We start from the raw sequence: 20,673 nt of genomic DNA, 5'->3' as shown, positions 1-20,673 counted from the left end.
ATTGCTCCATCATATAAAACAATATGCATTCATATTATTATTATTATATTCCCTAGACTCTGCTTTTCTTTTTTACTTTTGATGACTGCATGGAGTACTTTCTGCAGATTTCATGGCAAGGTTTTTGGAAGCGGCTTGTCCTTGCCTCCTTAGGATTGGGAGAAAATGACTCCCAGTTGGCTTTGTGTCTAAGGAGGCGGTACTAAAACCCATGGACTTCCAGTTTTTAAGCTAGTATCTTAACGACTATACTAGATTGGCTCTCTAATATTACTTATATTCATATTATATTTTATTATATTTAGAGCTTCCATAATCTGACATAAAGTAAGGCAGGATTGATTGCTGTTTTCACTATTATATAATTTTATAACATCATATTATATAGAAAAATGTTTTTAATATATAAAATGTTAGCTATATTTTAAAGATGATATTTTAAAAATGGTGTCTGCATAGCTGTTGAGGGAGGGAAAGCTACTAGGAGCAGATATTTCCCTACAAATTTTCATGGTTCTGATATTTCTCTCTCAAAATTATATGTCTGATTTAAAAACTGCAAAACATTCCTAAAGTTAATATATCAAATTTATTTATTCCAGGCAATTTTGAACAAAAACAGAAAACCCCGGTTTTCTATCACTGAACTTTTTCACCTTTACAAAGTAAATAAAAGAGTTTGAAACAAAAATAGCAATTTTTAGTAAAGGAGATATTCCTGCAGTAATTGCTGCAGTCTTGCCCCATCATATTTGGTATAAGTCTTTCCAAAGAGAATCATAATTAGTTTCACAACATTCATATACTTTGTAATATATGCATCTAAATAAGGAAATCTTATCTAATGAGTAGCTCAATTGATTAAAACCATTAAGTACCTGTATGGAAAAACAACAGATAGGTTTTTTTTAATTAGTCGGGAGTCTAGAAACATCTACAATGTCTTACCAATGTTAAACTGTATATCCAGAAGTAGATTAGATAATACAAGAATTTATTATTATTATATTGGAGATCAATATAGGTCCCCTAATCATCTTTGTTGCTCTTCTCTGTACTCTTTCTAGAATCTCAACATCTTTTTTACATCGTGGTGACCAAAACTGGATGCAGTATTCCAAGTGAGGCCTTACCAAGGCATTGAAGAGTGGTAGTAATACTTCACGTGATCTTGATTCTATCCCTCTGTTAATGCAGCCTAGCACTGTGTTGGCCTTTTTGGCAGCTGCAGCACATATTTAGGTGATTGTCTACTAGGACTCCGAGGTCCTTCTCACAGTTACTACTATTGAGCATGGTGCCACCTATGCTGTACTTGTGCATTTGGTTTTTCTTTCCTAAATGTAGAACCTTGCTTTTTTCACCATTGAATTTCATTTTGTTAGTTAGTGTCCAGTGTTCAAGTCTGTCCAGATCCTTCTGTATCTTAAGCCTGTCTTCTGGAATGTTGGCTATTCCTGCCAGCTTGGTGTGATGAGTTCCCCATGTATCCCTTCATCCAAATCATTGATGAAGATGTTGAAGAGCACTGGGCCCAGAGCAGAGCCCTGGGGCACCTCACTACACACTTCCCTCCAGATAGATGCAGTTCCATTGAGGACCACTTGCTGAGTACTGCCGGTCAGCCAGCTACGGATCCATCTGGTGGTGATTCTGTCTACCCCACATTTTTCTATCTTATCAAGTAGTAGGTTGTGATCTACTTTATCAAAGGCCTTACTGAAGTCCAAGTAAATTATGTCCACAGCATTCCTCTGATCCACTAATTTTGTCACTTGGTCAAAGAATGCAATAGGATTTGTCTGTCATGATCTATTTTTGACAAACCCATGTTGGCTTTTAGTAATCACTTTGTTTGCCTCTAGGTGTTCGTTGATTCGTTGTTTGATTATCTTTTCCAGGATCTTTCCAGGTATTGAGGCCAGGCTGATAGGTCTGTAATTTCCTGGATTCATTTTTTTTCCTTTTTTGAGGATGGGAACTACATCAGCTCTTTTCCAGTCCTCTGGTAGTTCCCCTGTGTTGCAGGATCCTTGAAAAATATAGTTCAGTGGTTCCGATATCACATCTGCCAGTTCCTTGAGAACTCTGGGGTGTAATCCATCTGGTCTTGAGTTGCCTCAGAAAAGAAAAAATAACCGATGAATGGAAAAATGCTGAAGTGATTCTTATACACAGGAAAAGGGCCCAACATGATTTAAAGAACTATTGCCCAATAAGCCTCCTTTCACACATTGACAAGGTTTTCACCAAGATAATAGCAAAAAGAATATTGAGAACATTAAATGATGCACAGCCAAAGGAGCATGCAGGGTTCAGAAGTGGTTACAGCACAATAGATCACATCCAGGTTGTTCATCAAGGCATTGAAAGGTACAACAAATACACCATGCCTCTGTGCATGGCTTTCATTGACTACAATTTCATTGACTACATCTCAGAATTCCAGCAAGCAATAATTAGGGCATTGCTCAACCAAGGCATAGATACTTCTTACATAAACATACTACAATCAATATATGAAAAACAATGGCGGCAATTTGCCTTAATGATCTTAAAGTGGAAATCAACATAGAACAAGGTGTACGACAAGACAATACAATATCCCTATTCTTTTCTCAGTCTGCCTTTAAGAAGTATTTTGCAAACTAGCCTGGGCAAAAAATGGAATAAAAATCACTGGCGCTTATTTAAATCACTTAAGATTTGCAAATGATATTGTTCTCTTCTCCCAAGATCCAGAAGAGCTACAAATAGACATATGAGAGCTGCACAAAGCAGGAGAACCATTTGGCTTAAAAATAAACCTGAAAAAGAGCCAGGTTATGTTTAATAAATTCACCAAAGAAAGAAAAGAAATATATGTGAAGAAGAATTAGATATAGTAGACCACTGCATATACCTTGGCCAATGGATGTCAATGGAAGGTGATTCAATAAAGGGAATTGATCGACATGTTAAATGTGGTTGGTAGGCACTCAGCAAGCTAAGTATCATTTTTAAGAACAACTTCCTCCTATGCCTGAAGAGAAAAGTTTTTGATCAGTGTATACTACCTGCTCTAACATATGCCAGTGAACCATGAACACTAACCTCACAATTGATACAAAAGCCACAAGTGGCACAAAGAGCCATAGAAAGATACATGCTCGGCATTACAAGACAAGATAGAAAGACCTGCAAGTGGATTAGAGTACAAACGAAAGTATATGATATCATCAAGAAGAGTAAAAGAACTGAAATGGAAATAGGCCAGTCACATAGCAAGAAGAACTGATGGCAGGAGGACCAAGGCAGTCATAGAATGAATCCCACTCGATAAAAAGTGTCCACGAAACAGACCTAAAACAAGATGGATCGACAACATCAGCAAGTTTTGTGGGCCCAATTGGCAGGACTGTATGGGTCTTTGACTGTAATAAACTTGAACTTGAACTTCATCACGCAATGGATAGAGAATGGTAAAAATGATGATGAGAATGAATATTATGTGCCAGCAGAGTACAAACAATTTATTCCCTCAAAAACCTCAAGGTTCATTTCCAAAGAAAGAATGCTTCAGGATACAGCTGCCAATCAATTTTGCGGGGGTATTGTAGATTAAGATTTATAATATTGTCACTGCTTATAGCAGTACGGTTCAAATGTTAAGGATGATATCGTGAGTTAAAAGGATGTGGGTTTATACTGATACAAAAATGATTCTTAAGAAAAGCTATACCATATTAAATTAATCATTCATACTAGGACTCCTTAAAGCAAGTACTCAATTAATTAATTGATCTGCCTTAAGGCTGTATGAAGGAAAAGACTGCTGTTGTTAAAGCGTTCAATCACATCTTGCCTCTTCATGATCTAATGCAGTGGTCCCCAACCTCTCTGGCTCCATGGACCGACAGCAGTAGTGGCGGCAGGAGGGAGAGTTTGGATTTGCATGTGCAACTTAACTCCCATGCATGCTCAAATGAAGCCTCAAGCACTCGTCTCCTGCTTGCATGGCCTGATTCCCAACAATTCTGGTCCAAGGAGACAGGATTGGGGACCCTTGATCTAGTGGATATTATTTTACTAGAACTGTCTTTGTGTAATCTCAAGATTTCATGGAAGCCCAGTTGTTCCAAGGGCATGTTAGTTAAACTGGGAAATAAACAAAACACAGCAAAACATTCTGTAAGAAGATCTTGGCAAACACTTCCCAAAACCTGCCAGGAAAACTGCAGAAATGCAGCTGCAATGAGTTTACTTTACTCAACAGCATCCTTACTTTATTTTTTCCAGGATTATTAGTGGAAGCCCTAAAGCAGGAGTCTTCAAACCTGGCCCTTTTATGATTTGTGGACTTCAGCTCCCAGAATTCCTCAGCTAGAGTGCTTGGCTGAGGAATTCTGGGAGTTGAAGTCCACAAGTCACAAAGGGGCCATGTTTGAAGAGCCCTGCCCTAAAGAGTTGACACCTTTATATATTAGTGGTTATTTCTGTACCTTGAATATGTGGCAATTTAGCCATTGTTAGGAGGCTGCGTAGCAAAGTTCGGCTTGTGGTTATTGTCCCAGCAGTAAAGAGAGTAAGCACAGTAATCACAAGATCATCAAGAGTGTAGATTCCCTCAGATGAGTTCTGCTCCTGAAAAGAAAATAGAAAGGGAAACAGAAGGATGAAAATGGGGTTGATTAAAGTAATTTATGAAACTCTTCATAGTGTTTCTTTCAGTTAAAGGAAACTTAACTGACTAACTTTAGAATATAGAGGAGAATTTTTCAATTGTAAAGCATTTATGCAATCACCATTTGATGCAGAGAGGAAACAATTTGCCTGTCTGACCTATCTATCAAATATTTACCACAAGAAATTACGAGAATTATAGGTTGTTATTTAGAGCTGGACAAAAGCAACTCTTAAGCTGTATGGTGGGAAAACTGGATTAGATCTGAGCACAGAAGCTTGAATGTTATATCTGAGAGACTAATTCTAATAGAAATTGCTCCTGCAAGATGAATTATTATCTTTATATCACCTATTAAGAGTGTAGAAGAGGTGTAAATTAGCATGTAAAGCAAATGTCTATACTTACTCATTTTTAATTATGTCAGGCATAAGAGTACATGTTAATAAATGGCAAATTAAAGTAATAAAAAGGGGGATAAATATTTTCATATTCTTTCATCTTAGATACATATTGGAGATATTTAGACAGTTATGCAGAGATGGTATCTATGCCTACCTTCTCCATTCTATGAAGGAAGCAATCAATATAGTCACACGGGTTCTGGGGATCCAGTGTCTTCTTGTGCAATTCCACTTTCTCACGGATATAATCATAGACTTTTTCTGTCTCAGACTCGATATGTCGTCCCAAAAAGTATTCCATTGTTTTTGGAAAAGTATTGTACACCTGTTGCAGAGTTGACGTTAAACAGTATATGTTTTTAGACCATAATGGTGAAGGCTTAATGCCCCAAATATTCAGAGATTAGCTTTTAGTCTGATATTGTTAATTATCAAACCTCAGCTAGGTGCCAAGACAAAGAAGACAGGTTTGGCAAGAATCTCAGTAAGCTATCTTTAATTTTAGTGTTGAGAAAATATAGTGTCTTAGGAAATACTGCATGGTAGGAATTTTTATTTATAATAAGTTGGTTAAAAAGGAATCTCTTTGACAAGCCTTTTCCCCAGATCTGTCCTCACCTAGCCTGAGTTCCCTGCAGGATATATTCTGTCAAGCCTCACCCCAGCTATCCCATGAAGGGATAATGATGAAAATGATGACAGTTCTTGAAGCAGGGAGGAAAGAGGGACATAAGAATAGGGGAAATGTCTAAAAATGCCATGAGAAGAAGAAAGGTGCCTGTGCATAATTTGATATGATGATTATCAAATTATATATAGTTAAATATGTAGCATTGTACTTTTAAAAATTATTATAATAATATACCTTTCAGTTTGATCACAATATTGATATTCCTCTTATATCACAAACCTAATAGCTCGGGGGATAGTGCTATTGTCATTTCTTAGAACAACATGGAAATAAGTTTGAGAATTAAAGTTAACTTTTCAGTCAAGGGATGAAAAAATTAAGTGAAACATTACAATTAGGAGGAATCAGCCTCTCCAGTGAAATTCCATGTTTGGCTCTCCCTGACTAATTAAGAAATGGGCAAGTCCGAGAAATAAGCAGGTCAGGGCCCACAGCAGTTACGAGAGAATGAAATGATCCCGTGGGAAATAAGCCCAGCCAGGAAAGAAGGTTTGCTGAGAACCAATTTATATTTTGATGGCTCAGTCTTGTTGGATGTCTGGATTTGACTTCTCCTGCTTATCTACAGTAATCTCTACATCTACAGCAATCTCCACATCCCTTATTTGGATATTCGAACACAAAGAGAGACCCACTAGTAAAAATGAGTGTTTATAGCAGGAAGAGCATCAGAGAGGAAAAACATACCAGTCCTAGGAAACCAGTCAGAAATCTTGTTTGAAACTCCACAATCTGCTGGTTCTCTATGAAGGTTTGATCATTGTAATCAAATCGATTGCCAAAGACGACTGTACAGATCACATTAGAAACAGCACTTGCCAAATTTCTTCTTGGGTCAAAAGGCTGCCCTGCAACAAAGGCCACAGACATTAATGGGAGGGATCAAAGAATGGGGATCTTCCTTTCCACAATTCTCACCACAGAACTTCAACAAAAAAAGTGGTTTGGGTCAAAGAAGTTATTCAAAAATTTTATTGGTATTTTTAAATAAATAATATTAAATAGAAGAACCTAGATGTAATTAAATGAAAACATAAACCTTATAACCTCTAGAGGTTTTTTTGAAAACCTTCTTGCTGTCTTCTGTCAAGAATTGTTTTCTCACTTTCTCTGCCCTTTTCTGCTCATGGTGGGTTTTTCCCTCCCTGTTCCTTCCCTTAGAAGTTTCTATTTCCAGTTTTCACTCTCCTGACTGTCTCTCCCTCCACCTTCTAATTTCTTTCTTCTTTCTTTTTTAAAATATAATCCTATTATTTCATTTCTTTCCCCTTCTGATTCCAGAGATTTGTGCATTCATGATTATATTCAAAAGAGGCACAAATCTTTAGATGAATACTATTTATGATAATATGTTTTCCTTTCTAGTTTTAGATTACCTATGTCATTCATCCATAACTTCTTTTTCTGGCTCTTGAATTTGCCTGATATATAATCATGTTCAAATAAATTGTTTAAACAGTTTTTTTTGGCTTCTTTTCCCAGTTTTAACTGAGCACTCTATTCCCTCAGCACTGTCTCCTTCTAATCTATCCAGCTCTTCTTTTTTTAAAAAAAATAATAATAATATTCCATTCACATTTTTTTCTATTTATTTTTTTTAAATCTCCTTCCAGAAAAGACTTGTCCATGGAACATGATTTTCCAAGATGCTACATCTCCTGGAAAAAAGATAAATTTATATCTGTCAAGCACCAGGCAAATCAGGCGATCCAGGCAGTTGAAATGGGTATAAAGATTTATTGTAAGCTTAAGCTCTCTACAAGAATCTGAACTAATAATGGCCAAAGGAAATTAGCGGGAGATAAGAGTAGAAGGATTCAAGATAGGCTGGATGTAGATCTCTTGTGGGCATGAAGGGACTCATGACTGATGATTTGTTTGATCCCTCCCTTGGGATCAGCCTGGTCATTTCCTACAATAGCCTTAATTCAAATCCACGCCACCTCACAGATCTCCATCACTCATGCAGTTGATTCTTATCCATATTTTCCTTACCTCATTTATTTTACACGCATATATATACCTATCTAAGTTTTTCTTTATTTTGTGCACTTAAGCACAGATGATTTGAGTTTCAGTTTAGAATCTAGTTTTCCTGTAACTTCACATAAAACAACAAACCCTTTCCAGTTTCATATTTTAAAAGATAATAGTCTTCCTGATATGATTCTTCTGTGGGAGAACAGGTCTCAGTTTCTTTAGATGACCTTTTGTGGCAGCCATTTCCTCCACCAGACAAAGAGCTTCCTCCTGCACCCTCTCAGACATTCTTTTCTTCCCCATCCCAAAATCTCGCAAGGTGGACAGTGTGAACCGTCGCAGCTCCCTCCATTTCTTCTCATCATTTGTAGATATTCCTGAAACAAAAGACACCAAAAGGATCATGATGTTGGTCAATTCTCAGCTTTTGTGGACGAGCATGTTTCGATATAATATTTCAGGCACTTTTCTTTTTCAAATCTTTGTTTCAATCATAGCTGAAAGAGGCTACTACACTGCAATAAATTATGCATCAGAGAAATGTCCTTCCTCACATTTAAAGTAAACAAGGCTTGATGTTTGAAATACCAATGAAGCAAACGTCACAGTTGCCATCTTTCCATTCTTGACTGCTGTCATAAGTGTGTTATAGATAGAAAGAAATCCCTACACTAGACATGGAACTCTATACTGAGATGCCATTTTCAGTAAGCAGAAGAAAATTGGAGTCGTTTTGAGTTGTGGATTTTATTTTATTATTATTATTTGCTGTAGAGGCTTTATTGACAAAAATAAATCACTTCCAATTATGTATGTACTAGCTTGCTTGATTGTGTGCTAACAAGTTACTCTCAACTCTTAGCTACCTTTAGATTTCCTCCAACACAATCTATCCCTAACCTAATTCTTCAGGACTTGTAAGGGTACATTTGTCATCATTTTAACTGAGTTCATTGACGTTGCAAATGGTCCTCCTTTTCCCTTTATTTTTCTCACCATTATAGCCTCCTCTAGAGAGCAAGACTTTTGAACCATACTGTATGTCTGAAGAATGATAATTTCAGTCTGGTCATTTATGCATTCAATGGAAACTCTGACCTGATTTGCTCAATGAGCTATTTGTTTCTTATTTTTGGATGTCCACAATATTCTCAGAGATTTTGTCCAACATCAAAACCATATTCTTTCAATATTCTTTCTCTCCTGTTTATTCAAAGTCCAAATTGTCAAAGTATCCTCTTTGAAGAACATTTTGTCTGCCTTCCCAAAGGACCAGTTTAAAGGTGAGATTACTTTTTTTTTTTTTTTTGAATGTAAGGAACAACCAGAACAGATTTCAGAAGTGATCAGTGGAAGCGAAAGGGTGAAAAAAAGGTGTTCCTCCCTCTTCAAAAAACATGACCAGATCAACCTCTTTACAAAACTTCATTTCAAGTGAAACTTTCATAACTATCAATAATATTAAGAGCATTAAAATAATTTAAAATTACTTATAGAAAATTAAAAAGAGCTACAACGAATAAAGAAATAAAAGCGAATCAACCTTTATTTTGGAACACTCGTCTGTGAAAGGCCGTATTAGTTCGCCTACCAAATTCTTCTGCTTGATTTATCAAAGCATCTTTTACCACCTCATATCCACAAAGAGCAACCATTGGTTTTGATCCAATCCAGATAGTAAATATAGGTCCATACTTCTCTATAAGCTAAAGGTAAAATTAGATGAAAACCGAGTTAATTAAACGATAAAGCATTTTTTGGTGAAATTATTCTAAAGCATGCTTGAAATATTTCTTAAATTCATAACAGAGAAATCATGTTGAATCTAACCTTTAATAATTCTTAGTATCTACAGGGTTCATCAATTTGATTGGATAAATTGCATGTACTGTATCTCCTAGCTGGTGAGATGATGGGAATGAGATAATCACAATTTTGACTGTATAATACATTTTTGCAAGTAATCTAGTACTACAAAATATATGATAGCAAGTTTTGCTTGTAACCACATATTTTAATGAACTTTGTAACCTCCATTGTGTATTTATCAGACTGTAACTAGGTGACTTTAAATTAAAATTCCTACTGAAGATGCACAAGAGCCCCTAATAAAATTGGACTCTTATAAAAGAAAATCAAACTCCTTAAACTAGGAAATGTGCATATAACTTTCAAAATAATCACCTGAAAAAGCAAAGAAGTACAATAGTTACCTTTTTATAGGATTTTTTTAGAGGTAGTACATCTTGCTGAAAGAGGTTCCCCAGAATAGGCCATGGAGTAGGTCCAGGGGGCAGCTGCCCTTTTTTCTTGTACATTTGGAAAGATGAGAAAAGGGTGAAAAGTATACAGAGAAGAAGCAGAACTCCTGCCCATGTCAGCTCCATCCTCTCCTCAGTTGTTTTCCTCTTCAAAAATCCAAAAAGCTGTTTAAAGGAGACAACGTTGAAAGAAGGAGACCAATTGAATCCCCAATCACATCTAAATTCTTCACTTCCTCTAACCTTTACAAACCTCTTGTTTACATTCAGCTCAAATTATTCTTTCACCTCTATTTGTATAGGAAAGTTACTTATCAACATTTTTGTCTTTGGACTGTGGACAACCTTGGCTAAATCCTTAAATAAACAACTCATTTTAAGCACTCTCTCTTATTTGCTGACTATACAATAACTTGTGAAAGAGTAATTAATTAACTTTTGCTACTGAACCCTGTTTTTCTTTTTCTTTCATTGAGTTGTCACAGCCCTGAATTCAATATTATGATCATAAGTAAGTACAATGTTGTCATGACCTTTAACTGGGCAAAATGGTGCATCATGGGGCAATATTTTTTGTGAATGAAGGTGAATATACATGTCCCGGGATAACGTCACCTGTAGTCACATTCAATGTTTGGATGAGCCCATATTGTAAGTGTTATGTCCTGGGCCTGCTGAGTGACTCAGCAGGTGTAGGAAGCTGCAGAGACGCCCGGGCAGACCACGTGAATGCCTGGGACCATACAGGCTGTCTCCAGCCTATTGCGCATGCGCAAGGTGGGAGAAATATGTTGCATTGATTGGTTGACACTGTCCCTGAAAAGGGTTATAAAAGGAATCTGTGCCATTTTGTTTTGGTTCTGTTGGTGATTAAATAAAGAGAAGACTGTTGTTACTCCTGCCTCGTCTCAATGCCTTTACGATTGAAACAGAACAGTAATGATGGTCAAAAGACTTTGTTACCTGTAATTGATCTGGCCACAGTGGCACATACCTTGATTCAAGGTTGACTCAGCCTTCCATCCTTCCGAGGTCGGTAAAATGAGGACCCAATCAATCAATCAATCTGTTTATTACAGCCATAAGGCCAGACATAATCAAAATATAACAACAGTGACAATTTTACTTCCATATTTATAGAATATAAAACCATCAAACAATCAATGTAATATAATCTGAAATTCTAAAAATAAAACATCATATTAAATTTTTTCAGACCTTGATAATGGTGCGACGTATTGTGCAAATAGTGGCACAAAATTGGCCAACCTGAATTGATATTTTCGGATCCTTATCCAAAAGTAGCAACTTTAGATAAAATTCATATCTCCTTCCTGGAAACTTCTTTAATATTGGATATATAAGAATCTATTTATATAAAGAACAATGAAGCAGCATATGGCTTAAGGTTTCTATAGAGCCATCACCACATGGACACAACCGATGGTGCATAGGAATGCCCTTAAACTGTCCAAAAAGGACTGCCGAGAGCAACACATCCAGCCCTGGCTAAGGTGAAAGTTTACGAAATTTCAAAATTGTAATGGAAAATAGATAAGAAGCTGGGGAGAAACCTTCTGGAAGCAAGTGACAAATATTGGAATGTGCCACCTTACTTAAGTTTGTTTGGAGATCAATATCCCAGATACGTTGATTCAAGGCAGTTCTAGCATTATCAAATCCTAATGAACACAGACTTTTCATAGAGAAGCCCAGCGATTTAATTTTATCTAGTGCTTTTTTCCCATGACGATTTAAAATGACCTATAAATATTAACGGGGCTAACCCTACAGCCATCAAATTAACTTTAGCCAAAAGGTAAGAAGAAAGAACCATTCTCTAGCTTCCAATGAAACTAAACCTATTTCCACCTGTAGGATGGCATTTTTAACACTTTTAGGTACCATCAGTATGGCTCTAATAAACTTATGTTGAATAATTTCAATAGCATTAAGCTTTGCAAATGAACATATTTGCGAGCCATAGAGGAGCTGAGAGAATGCCTTAGCTTGGAAAACCTTACAAGCTGCCGGGATGTAGTAAGCTCCTTTAGAACAGCAGTTCTCAACCTATGGGTCGCGACCCCATTTGGGGTCAAACGACCATTTCACGGGGGTGGCCAAACAACGAGTCCGCCATTTTTCCCCCTTTTCCTTAGCTGTGCTACTCCCTTTTATTCTATTGGCTTTTGAAAGCCAATAGAATAGACTCTCTTGAATAGAGTCTAATTCTATTGGCGTTCAAAAGCCAATAGGAATTGTCCAGGCTGTCTCTGCCCCGCTGAGCCCACCAAAAGTCTCATTCTGCAAACGGTGCTGCAAGTTGTCTGCAGCGAAAACGAGCTGTCTGAAAGTTTCCACCCCTCCCTGCTGAGCAATTACTAAAAACGTAAGTAATAGAGGGCCAGGGGTGGGAGGTGGGAGGCCAGCAGGTACAGGGAGGGTTGCTGCCATGCGTGGGGCCCGGCGGGTGCCTTATCTCCCTTGGTGGTCTCCCTGCGCCGTTACTGCCCCTTGCCAGCTATGCCTCGGCCAGTGCAGGGGGCGACACCATGCATGCGCAACGCTCCCGGGCAGGGAAAGTCCTCAACTTTTTGGCGACCCCCGTGAAATGGTCGTTCGACCCCATTTCTATTACATTTCTGATCTTTAGATTGTCTGGCTGCTATGAGGCCTACATCAATTTTAGGGGGCACTGGCCACTTAAAATATGTTTGTAGGGAAGCATCAGATTTGCCAATGCATGCGTTAAAATCCCCAGCTATTATTATAATTGAGTCTGGGTAATGCCATGATAGCAAATTTACATAGGGATCAAACTGATCCTACAGTTTGTTTATTTCTCTATGCTCACAAAATGGAGGGAAATAGGCATTAACCAATAATACAGTGCTAACTCCATATTTGAGCAAGACTCAAGCATAGATACTGAAACACTGAGTTTAACAGATACTATAGACCTGATGGTCTGTCCTTTTTTATGCATTCAGAGTAAAAGGAATATAACCAAAATTGTGTCATTCTCGTTTGTTGATTAGGGCTAGATTCCAGATGTCTGGTACGTGGGAGGTGTCGTCACCTTTATTCATGTTGTGGGGGTGTTTTTTTATTTTGATGGCTTCCATAATTATTCTCTTGTTGTGGTGTTCAGTTTTGGAGATTAGTTTGGTTCCTTCAAAATCAATTTCATGTCCTGTAGCTTTAAGGTGCTGGAAGAGGGAGGAAGTTTTTTCTTCTTTTCTGGCTGCATTCTTGTGTTCTGTGATGCGTGCATTTATTCTCCTATTAATTTGTCCAATGTATGTGGCTGGGCAGATTTTGCATGGTATTTCATAGACTCCTTGGTTTTCTAGCTGGATTATGTCTTTGGGGTTTCTTAAGATGTTGGCTATTTTTTGGTTGGTGCCGAAGGCTGTCTTGATATTGTGTTTGTGGAGAATTTTGCTGATTTTATCTGTGGTGCCTTTGATGTAGGGGAGGAGGGCGGGAGAAAACCCGAATAACCAAAGACCTACATATATAGTAGGCAAAGAATATTTCTTCCAATATTGTCCAAACAATAACCTTGCCGCCGTAATAAGATTCAACATTAAAATAGTTTCTTTAACATCACAATCTACAATAATACCTAACAAGAATAATTTTGGTGAAAGCTTTATCTTTCTATTAAAAATCTTCTGAATGTTCCACCAAATCTTAATCCAAAAGGCTTTTATGTTTTTACACGTCCACCAAATATGGTAATAAGTTGCATCCAAGCATCCACATCTCCAACACTTAGGTTGCAAATTAGGATACATAATATCCTAATTTACAGCAAAAATATCCTAAGTTTGCAAAGTTTTGATTGTTGAAGTATTCTAGAATGTTGTGACTTAATGTGTGTCTCCTGGAGACAAATTATATCCATTTTTAGCTTTTGTAGTCTATGAAATATTTTACTCCTTTTTGATGGGGAGTTAAGACCATTTATATTTATTGAAAGAATTCCAATTTCCTCCATAGTTTCAGTTGTGTCGAGATCTCAATTTTCTAGAAGGGCTTATCTGCCTCTGATCTTTAGGCCTCACATCTTCCTCTGATTGAAACTTTTTAGGCTCTTCTTCCTCTCTTTGTTTCGATGTTCCTGCAGTCGTTTCCTCTGGTTTGTTAGGTTCCACCTCACCTCTCTCCAAGATTATTAAAAAAAGTCCTCTGTTGATCCTTCTGAGATCAACCATCTAAAGTTCAGTCCTTAACTGATCAATTTCCTCATTAAGAATTGGTATTCTCTTCGAGCTTCTCTAATTCTTCTTGGGATCTGTTTGAGAACTATCAAACCTTTATCTTTGTATTTCAGAAGTTGGTCCCTCATAGTCTCAGGATCTCATCCCATACTGCTCTTTTGCTGAATCTAATATGAACTTCCCTAGGCACTCTATTTCTTCTTGCATAATTTGAATTCACTCTATAGACTTGATCAACTTCTCTTTTGATTTGATCCCTTTCCATTCCGAGCAAGTCCACCAATAACTCAGTCATCAATAGTAACAAGTTGTCATCACTCTCTTCTACCACATTTTGGAATCTTAGAAAGTATGATGCACGTTCAAACTCCATCCTTGCCATATTTTTTTCCAGCTCCACATTAGATTGCACCAATCTTTGATTTTCATCTTGCAGAGCCTCTAATTTCTGGTCTACTACTACTGACTTGTCTTCAATATTTTGCATTTGTTGACTTCCGGTGGTGACGGCCATGGCGATGGTGGCTTTCTTCAGCCGTCAGCCCTGGGATGTGTCAAAGCCAGCTGAGACAGCGAGCAACAGCTGTCTCGCAGCTTGGAAACTCTCTCCCCGGGAGAAGGTGAGGAGGTGAGCTTTCCTCAGATAGTGGTAGAGCTCCCTGATGCCCCCATGTTTTCTTTTTTGGTGGTCAGAGGGTGAACTCCCACGGAGTCTGATTTTTCCAGGGCAAAGCTAGACGCTGCTTCCATATCTGCGCTTAAAATGAACTTGTGAGTAAATTTTAAAGCAGACATAGCTGACCAGGAGAGACTAAAATGGGGATTATTTCGGACTTTAACTCTGGAAAAGAACTTATCTTCTCCTTCTTTTAAATAAGAGTGGTGAAAAATGGCACTGAGATGTTGATTCATTGAGTGAAAGGACCGGAACTTCTACTTGGAACAATGTAACAGATTTTGCGTTTGTATAAATTGCAAGAATCTTCTTTTTTTCTTTTAAGGGGGCTTTTGTCTTTTTTCCCCTTCTCCTTTTTTCTTTTTTTTGGGGGGATGTATTTGTTGATTTTATAAGATTTTAGCAGACTTTTTATAAGTGGTCTTAAAAATAAAATGGCTTCAAAGCGTCTCGGAGCTTCTGTTGCTTCTAAAGCCTCAATCTTCCTGGTAATGCAGACAGCTCAGCAAGCTAAGTCTAAGTTTCCACCACCTTCTCCATTGTCTCCAGCATCTATACTTAAAGATTTACAGGATGCCTTGGAAAAAAAGGCACAACAGGTTAAAGAAGAGATGGAGATTTTTATTGAAAATAAATTCATGAAATTGACAGAGGACATAGCATTTGCATTTCAAAAGTTTGTTGGTCAAATAGATCTTCTGGATGAGCATTTATTTATTTATTTATTTATGAGACTTATATACCGCTTTAAGTTCAAGCACTCTCTAAGCGGTGTACACCAGTTAGCAATGTATATATATATTTACATTGCCCCCAACAATCTGGGTCCTCAGTTTACCTACCTCGGAAGGATGGAAGGCTGAGTCAACCTTGAACCAGTGAGATTTGAACCGCTGACCTGCTGAACATAGTCAGCTAAAGTGGCCTGCAGTACTTCACTCTAACTGCTGTGCCACCTTGGCTCAGCATATTGATGATGTTGTGGAAAATTTTGAAAAACTGGAAGATCGAATTGACAAAGTAGAAAATAATGTGGAAATAATACAGGATGAAGTTACTATGTTACAATACAAAAACATGGAATTTGCTTTAAGAATAAGGGGAATGAAGGAAAATATTCAAGAGGATTTGAGACAAGTGGTGGTAAAAGATATAGCTCTTATTTTGGGAGCTGAGCCTAAAGAAATATTGAGAGAGACGGAAAAAGTTTTTAGGGTTAATTCTAGGGTTGCGAGACAAAGGAATTTGCCACGAGATGTGGTTATCTATTTTTCTAGGACAGTGGTTCTCAACCTGTGGGTCAGGACCCCATTTGGGGTCGAATGACCATTTCACGGGGGTCGCCGAAAAACACAGTCTGCCATTTTTTCCCCTTTTCCTTAGCTGTGCTACTCCCTTTTATTCTATTGGCTTTTGAAAACCAATAAGTGCAACATATTTTTCCCGCCTTGTGCATGTGCAATAGGCTGGAGACAGCCTGTCTGGCCCAGGCAGCCTCAAGGTCTGCCTGGGACTCTCTGCACCTGTTGTGTCAATCACAGCCCAGGACATAACAAAAGTGGTTTCCATTCTTTTAATCAGGAGACAGATTAGCTGTTGAAGAGACTTCAATTGATTGAGGCTATAACTGACTTGGGTGATTTGCAAACTCATAATCTGGTAAATCGCCAAGCTTGGGCCTCTGCCCTGCTGCTACAGAGCCCAGGAAAATCTCAGGTGGAGGAAATATATACCATAGCTTACTAGAATCTGAAGTGTTTGCCAAAATTCCACATATTTCTTTTTCCCTGTTGGTAAAGTGCCTGTGAATAGTTTAATGCCAAAATTCAAAGAGATACTAAAAAAGTGAATTTACAAGTAAGGGATGAAAAAGTTCCTAAATGTAATTGAATAATTTAACTTAGCCACAGGTAGTTCTTTAGTGTTATTAGGATTAATTACGTAATCATGCAATGTAAGATGAAAGAGCCCTGGTGGTGCAGTGGTTAAAGTGCAGTATTGCACTATAACCTACAGTTGATCCTGATGGGGCTCAAGGCTGAATCAATCTTTCATCCTTCCAAGGTCAGTAAAATGAGGACCCAGATTGGTGAGGCAATATATAAATAATGCTCTACATTGTAAACCACCCAGAGAGTGTTGTAAAGCACTATGGGTGCTTTAAAACGCCTAAATGCTTTTGCTATTGCTATGAAGCTGCTAGGCTGATTTTTACTGCCCTAAAAAGACAAATCAGGAGAGGTTTGCATAATTGTAGCCATGCATGGAACTCCCATGTGGAAAACCTTGTCCCAGAAAGCAGGTCCCTATACTGTAATTGGACTATTTGAATTCACCTATACCCCTAAGGCAAGACTTGGACTGTCCCTTATTTGAGCTGCAAGGGCATTTAATACTTTCCCATTTCTTAATAATTTCCCAGAATGAGATTCTGCAAAGCTGGAAGGGTATATAAGAATGTTTATTTTTTTTTCTTGTTTCAAATAGAGTCTAACTATCCATTGAGGCTCTATTAAATATTGCTGAACCTTGTTCCCACCATCCCCTTTCACCCTTATTAGAGGCCATATTAAGGACAAAGTTGAAACCCAGTAAACATGCTTTCATGACCCAGTTAGGATTTTTAAAGGTAAAACACACAGGTAAAATGTAAAAAAAAAAAATCACACACCTTAAAGTTTTTCTCACTGGCCTGCATGGAGTCTACAACGCTGGAATGTTTTTTGTGCCAGGCAGATGATGGGATTACTGACAGAGCCTGAAATGCAAATTTGTCTTGGAGGCAGCACAGCGGATTAGGCAATAACAGCTAAGAAAGCAAAAATGTCCTTTTTCCTAGGGCTAAGAGAGACTGTCATCGGACTGGCTTTCATGGCTAAAGTAAGGCTTGAACCCCTATTCTTTTCTTTCTAGTCTGGTGCCTTAATCTCTAAACCAAACTGGCCCTTTTATAAAAGCTTGCTTTTTCCTTGATTCCAAGGAAAAGGAAAACAGATTTAGTATACACATTTTAGCAATAACTTCTCACCCCTTGCAATACTAAGGATTCCAAATGCATTATTAATGATAAATCCAGATTAAAATGCAAAAATCACTCTAATGTTGCCATACAATATATGCTAACGTCAAATCTTCTGAACCATATCTTAAACTGACCATAAACTTTTTCTTGCTTCTTACATCCTATCTAGACCAGTCTTTTAATTCCTTCTAAAGCTGGCATTCATTTCTCAAAATCCCCTTTCTACAAACAGTTGCAAAGTATTAACTTCCCTACAAGCAAAGCATATACAATTATGAAAATCAAAGCTGTAAGCATGGCAGCTGTGCTTATCTCTACATGCCACTCATCCCTTACAATGCACTGTACAAATACAAAGATCTTGTGCCCTTCTAACTAATTCTTAATTGTGCAAGTGTCTCTATTTTTAGCAAAAAGGTTGAATCTGCTTCTCCTTTTGACAAGGAAACCCTTATTGTTTTTAAGGAGGAAAAAAAGGAAGGTATAAGATTTCCCCATTCCCCTCCCACTGCTTTCCTTCTTCTCTGCATGTATTTGGAACATGTTTAAACGTTCACGATTATTAATTTTAAAATGGAAATATTAAATTAATTATATCTAGTTTGTCTAGCTCAAAACTCAGCATGTGTTAATTAAACTTTTTTTTTTAAAGGGAGGCACTCCTTTGTGAGCAGAAGGATTTAGAGTGATAACTGGCATGTCTCTAGCTAGAGTTGATTGCCCATAACTGCACAGCTGGGGAAGAACCACCTGCCTCCTGTCATAGGCCACAGGCCGCACCCTCAGGACCTTTTCTAAATGCACACTGTGGTGGCACCTAGCAACCCACCCTACTGCAGTTCAGCCAAAGCTTGGGGAGGAGTTCTTGCAAAGTTGGAATTTTATGGAACTTTATGGAGTTTTTTTCCAAGTAAGGCCTCAGCCAGATGGCCCACCAAATCCTCAGTGAAAAACCCAAGCTTCCTCTGACACCCAAAGAGTCCATCAGGCACCTTAGATGGCTGAGTTAAAAACCCTGTCTCCCTGACCTCCGGTGATGACGGCCGTGGCGATGGCGGCTTTCTTCAGCCGTCCGCCCTGGGATGTGTCAAAGCCAGCTGAGACAGCGAGCAACAGCTGTCTCGCAGCTTGGAGCCTCTCTCCCCGGGCAAAGGGGAGGAGGTGAGCTTTCCTCAGATAGCGGTAGAGCTCCTAAGGCCCCAAGGTTTTCTTTTTTGGTGGTCAGAGGGTGAGAGCTCCCACGGAATCTGGGGTGTTCTCCACATTCCAGGATGCCTTTGCCCTGATTTTTCCAGGGCAAAGCTAGACGCTGCTTCCACATCTGCGCTTAAAATGAACTTGTGAGTAAATTTTAAAGCAGACAGAGCTGACCAGGAGAGACTAAAATGGGGATTATTTCGGACTTTAACTCTGGAAAAGAACTTATCTTCTCCTTCTTTTAATTAAGAGTGGTGAAAAATGGTGCTGAGGTGTTGATTCATTGAGTGAAAGGACCAGAACTTCTACCTGGAACAATGTAACAGATTTTGTACTTGTATAAATTGCAAGAATCTTCTTTTTTTCTTTTAAGGGGGCTTTTGTCTTTTTTCCCCTTCTCCTTTTTTCTTTTTTTTGGGGTGGGGGGTATTTGTTGATTTTATAAGATTTTAGCAGACTTTTTATAAGTGGTCTTAACCTTGGAAATTTTGCTGATCAAAATTCGTGAATCACCTAATATAAAAGGAATAGAAATCAATAAAAATGATTATAAATTAAGGGCCTTCACAGATGATTTGGTTGTTACTTTGTCTCAACCAACTTATTCTGTAATGGAGTTTTTACAATTGATAAATCAGTTTGGACAAGTTTCAGATTTCAAGATCAATAATAATAAGACTAAAATATTGTCAAAAAACATGACCAACTTGGATAAGGAGATTTTAGTTAGACTGACAGGTTTCGAGGTTGTTAATAAGGTAAAATATTTGGGGGTTATCTTATCTGCTTCCAATGCAAAACTGTATAAAAATAATTATGAAAGGCTGTGGTTTAAAATACAAAAGGATTTAGAGAATTGGAAAAAGCTGCAATTGTCTCTATTGGGGAGAATAGCAGCGATTAAAATGAATGTCTTGCCAAAGTTTCTTTTTCTATTTCAAATGATACCTATTTTAAAAAAAGAAGCAAACCTAGATGAATGGCAGAAAGGTATCAATAAATTTATCTGGGCAGGGAAAAAACCAAGAGTAAAACTTAAAATTATACAAGATATACGAGAGAGAGGTGGACTCAAGGTACCGAATTTGAAATTGTATTATGATGCTGTGGTTTTAACATTAATTAGTGATTGGGTTAATTTAACAAATGTAGATATACTCCTTTTGGAGGGGTGGGATTTATTATATGGATGGCATGCCTATTTAATTTATAATAAAAAAAGTTGATAGGGTTTTTAAGTATCATATTTTAAGAACTTCTTTACTTCGGGTTTGGAAGAAATATTATAGAATTGATTCAAGAATTCCATTATGGGCTATTCCATGGCATGCAATAGAAGGAATACAGAAAGGAGTTAAGATGGATAGTATTTCTTATATACTATTACTTAAGTGGGATGGTAAAAATTGGCAATTAAAATCTATAGATGAATTAGCACAAGAAAATATTAACTATTCATGGTTTCAGTATAGACAATTATTGGAAAGGTGGAAGATAGATTATAAAGTGGGTTTGCTTAGAGAGGATGAGAACTTGCTAAAACAAATTAGAGA

At 37.7% G+C, this 20,673-nt stretch overlaps 1 protein-coding gene across 1 annotated transcript in view; it reads right to left on the bottom strand.

The window, feature by feature from the left end:
• LOC120298504 (cytochrome P450 2C5-like) overlaps positions 1 to 20,673 on the bottom strand; it is an 82,627-nt gene that overhangs the window by 31,337 nt on the left and 30,617 nt on the right. Inside the window, exons 6-11 of the mRNA XM_039322298.1 lie at positions 9,952 to 10,164; positions 9,282 to 9,444; positions 7,966 to 8,115; positions 6,446 to 6,606; positions 5,222 to 5,392; positions 4,482 to 4,623 (exon numbers count right to left, since the gene is read on the bottom strand). Of these exons, the coding sequence (XP_039178232.1) occupies positions 4,482 to 4,623; positions 5,222 to 5,392; positions 6,446 to 6,606; positions 7,966 to 8,115; positions 9,282 to 9,444; positions 9,952 to 10,164 (1,000 nt within the window). The remainder of the gene's footprint in view (positions 1 to 4,481; positions 4,624 to 5,221; positions 5,393 to 6,445; positions 6,607 to 7,965; positions 8,116 to 9,281; positions 9,445 to 9,951; positions 10,165 to 20,673) is intronic.

This window comes from Crotalus tigris, unplaced genomic scaffold (assembly GCF_016545835.1).
Source record: "Crotalus tigris isolate CLP2741 ecotype Arizona unplaced genomic scaffold, ASM1654583v1 scf7180000023924.132734, whole genome shotgun sequence".
NCBI lineage: Eukaryota > Metazoa > Chordata > Lepidosauria > Squamata > Viperidae > Crotalus > Crotalus tigris.
This window is presented reverse-complemented; position numbering and strand designations above follow the sequence as displayed.